This window comes from Alexandromys fortis, unplaced genomic scaffold (assembly GCF_014885135.2).
Source record: "Alexandromys fortis isolate MF-2015 unplaced genomic scaffold, M_Fortis_MF-2015_v1.1 scaffold_227, whole genome shotgun sequence".
NCBI classification, from domain to species: Eukaryota; Metazoa; Chordata; class Mammalia; order Rodentia; family Cricetidae; genus Alexandromys; species Alexandromys fortis.
The window spans coordinates 937961-943170 of NW_026068109.1; the positions used below are offsets into that span (position 1 = coordinate 937961).

A 5210-nucleotide genomic window follows, 5' to 3' on the forward strand; every position below is an offset into this window, starting at 1 on the left:
CTTTTTTTTTTTTTTTTTTTTTTTTTCGAGACAGGGGTTTCTCTGTGGCTTTGGAGCCTGTCCTGGAACTAGCTCTGTAGACCAGGCTGGTCTCGAACTCACAGAGATCCGCCTGCCTCTGCCTCCCGAGTGCTGGGATTAATGGTATAGATTCTTGTATGTTGATACAAAGTTAAATTATATTGAATATTGTATGCATGTATGCTTCTACCTCTGTTTAAAACATTGTTTATGTATTGATATATATATATTTACCATATTGCAGTGTACATTTCTACCTCTGATCAAGATACTTATACATTGTTTACATTTGGAGGTCACTGTCCTCATTTATTGCACAGTTGTTTATTGTCTTAGTCTTTAAGTTAGATAGGTATCAGGAATTGCAGATCAATAGTCATCTATGTTTGTCATATTTATAGTTAGACTAATCAGGTTCTTTAGATACATAGAGATTATATTCTGTATAGATAGATAATCTTCAACCTCTTCAAAGAGCTGTAGAAAATAGCATTTAATTGAACTTAGAGTTCTGTGGTGGTGTGAGACACAATCGCTCCTGGCAACCCTGATCTATTCCCAAGAGAATGTTGAGCACCAAAGACACTCCACTGGGAGCTTGTTTTCTTCTTGGCAGAACTGGCCAATGGGCAAAGAAATGCCCATACCTCAACCACTGACAGAGATACAGAGTATCCATAAATGGAAAAATCAGGACTGTCATAGCCTACCAAGACAGGGTAAGATAGTTTTGAAAAGTTTCTTGCCTTTGAAAATGGTATGTCAGTTACGTTAGGCCCTAGCCAAAGTTGGTTGCTTCAACATTGCAAATGAGACTTTGGGTGATTGCCCAGGTAGCCAGTTGTCTCTGTCATTTGTTGCACATTTTGGAAGTTTCTTGATTGCACTTCCTGTTTACTCAAGTAATATTGTTTCCCTTCTCAGATCTTTGATTGGGTTGAAGATTAGATAGTTGTAGTTACCTTCCTCATGATTTAGCCAAGCTTAATTTCAAGGTAAGATTTAGACTCCTTGAAATAGAATGTTTAGTAAAACTTTCGTTACACATTCCTTGCTTAATATTGTTTATTGTTTGTAATTTTATATTTGCTATCTGTTCCTATTGTATATAGTTGTATTGGGTTTGGATCGATCTTGTTTAGACAAAAGGGGGAGATGATGGGGAAGCTCTGTTAACCAATCACACCCAGTTAAGGCATGGCTACCTGGAACCCAGGAAGAAAAACAGAGAGGGACCAGGTGTGTGCTCTCACTGGGCGCCAGACAGAGCAAGTCGGGTTTCCCATTCTTGTGGCTTGAGTTTTCCCATTATAACAATTAAAAATATAATTGTTATCCTTAACCTGGCCTGGTTATTTCCCATATTGAACTAATTTGCAACAGACCAGTAGGATGGCTCAGTATATAAGGTGCTGGCTGGCAATCCTGAAATTTGAGTTCTATCTCCCAGACCCACATGGTAGAAAGAGAACCAGTTGTCCAGTGACCTCCACATGAATGCCATAGTAGGCACACTCCTCCCCACCAAAATAAATGGATTTAAATAATAAAAATTAAGACTCTCTGAAAGAACAAAAACCAACTCCTTTCCTCCAGGTCAAAGGGTCCTGCACAATGCTCTATAACAATGAAGAAACAAGACTGACCACGACTAAAATAGTCCTATTTGGGGGCTGGAAAGATGTCTCACCAGTTAGGAGTACTTGTTGCTCTTCCAAAAGGTTGTTTGGTTCCCAGCAACTACATCAGAAAGCTCATCACTGACTGTTAGTAACTCCAGGTCTAAGAGATCTGGCACCCTCTTCTGGCTTCTGCAGGCACTAAACACATAGCATTCACTCATTCAGACATACACACATGCACATAAATAAGAATAAAATTAATCTTAAAGAAATAGTTGATTTCCTATTTCAGTTATTTAGGTAAGAAAATGAAAACAAAACATTATTCCTCCCCTAGTCCTTTTTTTTTCCCCACTTTAAGACAGGGTTTCCAGACTGAACTGGCCTGGAATTCACAATCCTGTTTCAGTTTCCAGTGCGCTAGGATTACAGGTGTGCACCACCACACCTAAAAGAAACAACAACAACAAAAAAAAAAACCAAACAACTTTTTTAAAATAGAAGGGTTTTTGCTCTGTGTTGTCCAGGATGGCCTTGTACTTCTCATTGTAGTCAGAATCCTTTATTCTTAATAACAGCCATAATGATGCACACCTGTAATTTCAACATCTGGGAGGTTGTGGCAGAAAGATGAGGAGTTTAAGGACAGCCTTAACTGTTACAAAACAAGTTTAAGGCTAGCATGGATTATATGAAATGCTGTCTCAACCACATATTCCCAGAATACCCCCAAAGACCATGCTTGAATGAACAAAGAAATGACATGTAAAAAACAGTAAAATAATTTATACAAATTAAGGGGAGAAAGGAACTCACTTTTTAAGATTTATTATTTTTATGAGTATAGGTGTTGTGCTTGCATGTATTTCTGTGCATAGACACATACACACATATATATGGAGAGAGAGCGCTAGAGAGTGACAGAAAGAACCACCATGACCTTAAACACAATCTCCCAAATGTTGGGTAGTGGTGCCATGCCCCATGCTCAGCACTCAAATCTCCTTTAAAAGCTTGTAGCTCTGTGTGTGTGTGTGTGTGTGTGTGTGTGTGTGTGTGTGTGTGTGTATGTATGTATGTGGGTGGGGGTATGTGCATGCGTGCGCAGTCTTACTTATTTTTACAAACAGCAATTGGAATTATCCCACCAGATCCAAATTAGCAGCTACTAGATCCAAAATGGAATCAGCACTCACTGAAGACTGAGGTAGAAACTGTGACTCTAACGGGACTGTGATTTCTGAATTCTAGTCCAGCTTGATCTAGGTTCTCCTGAGTAACACCGAAATAATCAGGATCTGCTTTACACCTCATTACTACCTCCAATGCTGGCCTGTTGTCCCCTTGCTGAGAGTAATTGTGATCTAGTATCCACTGGCTTCATTTTATGTAAAGCAGTCAATTCTTTGTGTGGTTCTGATTTCTAATTACTTGTCCATTCATGTTGTTCTCCTCTGCTGGAGGAGTTGGTCCTGCAGCAGGAAGTGTGTCATCTAAATCACAGTTCAGAGATGTTCATGAAGCTGAGCATGGCATGCTCTTGTCATCTTGCAGTCAGAGGGGCCCCATACCCCATGGTATCCTCATAAGACTGGGTTCACTAGCATGGAAGGGGCAGAGGGCTTGTGAGGCTGAGCAGGAACACCCTCCCCTGAAGATATACAAGCAGTTAATATTTGCTGGGCGTGTTTTCTATAGTGGTGTCTTGTACTGCCCATAAATAACTGTGATTAAACTCAGGACTCACCAAGCTAGACTTTTGGTGGAATTCTTTTGGTCTGTTTTTCACTTCTGCCCTGAGGCAAATAGATGTTTGTTCAGAGCTTCCCAGGAAAGACACTTGTCAAAGTTTAAAGGAAGTAAGGAAGACTTAGACTAGGCAGGGCTGGAGACATAGCTCACTGGTAGTACTCACTTATCATAGGCAAGGGCTTGGATTCCATTTCCAGCACAGACAGACAGACTACGTGGGTGAATGACGTAACAACCCTACCCTGGGTTCTTTGTAGTTCCCGGGGAATACACGGCCGGAGGTGCATTTGAGCATGCCTCTGACAGTCTCTAGTTGAAGGGCCGCTGAACCATGTCTGCTGTTATTTTCATAGCTCTGAAGTTAGCTGCTAAGATCACTAGGTTTGGGGTTAACCGCTTCTCTTCCAGGCTAGCTAAAATAAAGGATGACAGTAACAAGAAAGTGGACCAAAACAGCACACATCTGTCCAGAATGCCAGAATTTCTGCCTGCTGGAAATTTGGGCTGTGTGTCACCATTAAGAGTAGAGAATTTAAATAAGTCTTTAGAAAAGAGATCAAAAAGTAGTGATAAAATAAACATGGTAAGATCATCACTTTGAATTAGGCAAAGAGGCACATCCTTCTAATCCCTGCACTTGGGAGGTGGAGGCCAAAGAAGGAGCTGAAAGCCATCTTTGGCTACAGTTCAGACAGCCCTGTTCAAAGGCCCGTTTCTGACCCAACCCCGCCACCCCACCAGGAAACATGAAAAAGGACCTCAACTTACTTAGAAATTGGAGAAACCCAAATTAAAACTACATTAGGATGCCTACATTATCCTGCTAGTGACAGCATAAACCGGTATAACCACTTTAGAAAACCATTTATCCAGGTAAAGTGGAAGAAAGTCCTGTCCACTAGACCAGGAATTCCTCTACCGCCTATTTATACCAGTCTATAAATACCAGTGCCCATGGGTGGGGGCAGGGTAGGTAAACAGGTGGAGTGCGGCCAGGCAGCGTAAAGAAACACTATCACTTTCGTTGTTGCAACAAAAAAGACTGGAACTCTTGTACAGCATGCCAGACAAGAGAACACATGCGATCTGCTTCCAGTGCATCAAGATTACAGAGCTTGGGGATATATACTCGACAACCTAATCGCGAAAACCAACACCCAACTACAGCAAATGTCAGGACCTCGGAGGGAAAAGTTGCAATGGGAAGGATGGGTCATTAAAATTGTCACACTGAGTTATGGTGTCCCTGGGATCGCTCTGTCAATTCCTCGGAAGGATCACTTTTGGTGTTGCTCGCTTTTCAGAGCGGCTGGCCATCGCGACAGGAACCCACAGTAACACTGACCCAGCCTAAGAAGGGACCAGGGCCCCCCACAGAACCGCAGCGCCGGCGCACTAGGCTGGACAAGGACTGGGACAGGGCGCGGCGCGGCGCGCTGAGCGCCTGCGCACTAGGCCGGGGCCGCACGCTCCTACCTGCACGTGGCCCGCGTCGGTGGCGGGGCTGGCGGTCTTGCTGTGCACGTTGGGGAGCCGGTACATGCAGGTTGGAAGCTCTACACGCAGAGGTGCGCTGCCTCCATGATAGGACTTTACCTGGTACATCGGCATGGTGGGAACCAAAGGAAGGAAGGTAGCGGGCGAGGGACACAAACGCTCCGAGGCCGCCCAAGGCCACCTCAGACAGTAGCCACCTTCTTTCTGTCCCTGCTGCTGGCGCTCCGGAAAATGAAGTCCGTGAGCCTTGATTGGCCGGGAGTTATGACGTCACCGACTCGACCTTTGAAGTAGCCAATCGATGGTAAGGAGGTCTTG

General features: G+C 43.5%; 1 protein-coding gene across 2 annotated transcripts in view; it reads right to left on the minus strand.

Moving 5' to 3' along the window:
- Nucleotides 1-5126, minus strand: part of Aimp2 (aminoacyl tRNA synthetase complex interacting multifunctional protein 2) — an 11381-nt gene extending 6255 nt beyond the window's left edge. Inside the window, exon 1 of one of the 2 annotated variants that reach the window (XM_050124430.1) lies at nt 4992-5126. In XM_050124430.1, the coding sequence (XP_049980387.1) occupies nt 4992-5006 (15 nt within the window). In that variant the 5' untranslated portion in view covers nt 5007-5126. Of the gene's footprint in view, nt 1-4871 lie in introns of both variants that reach the window. The other variant, XM_050124429.1, reaches the window with a different exon arrangement.
- Nucleotides 5127-5210: the final 84 nt, after the last annotated feature.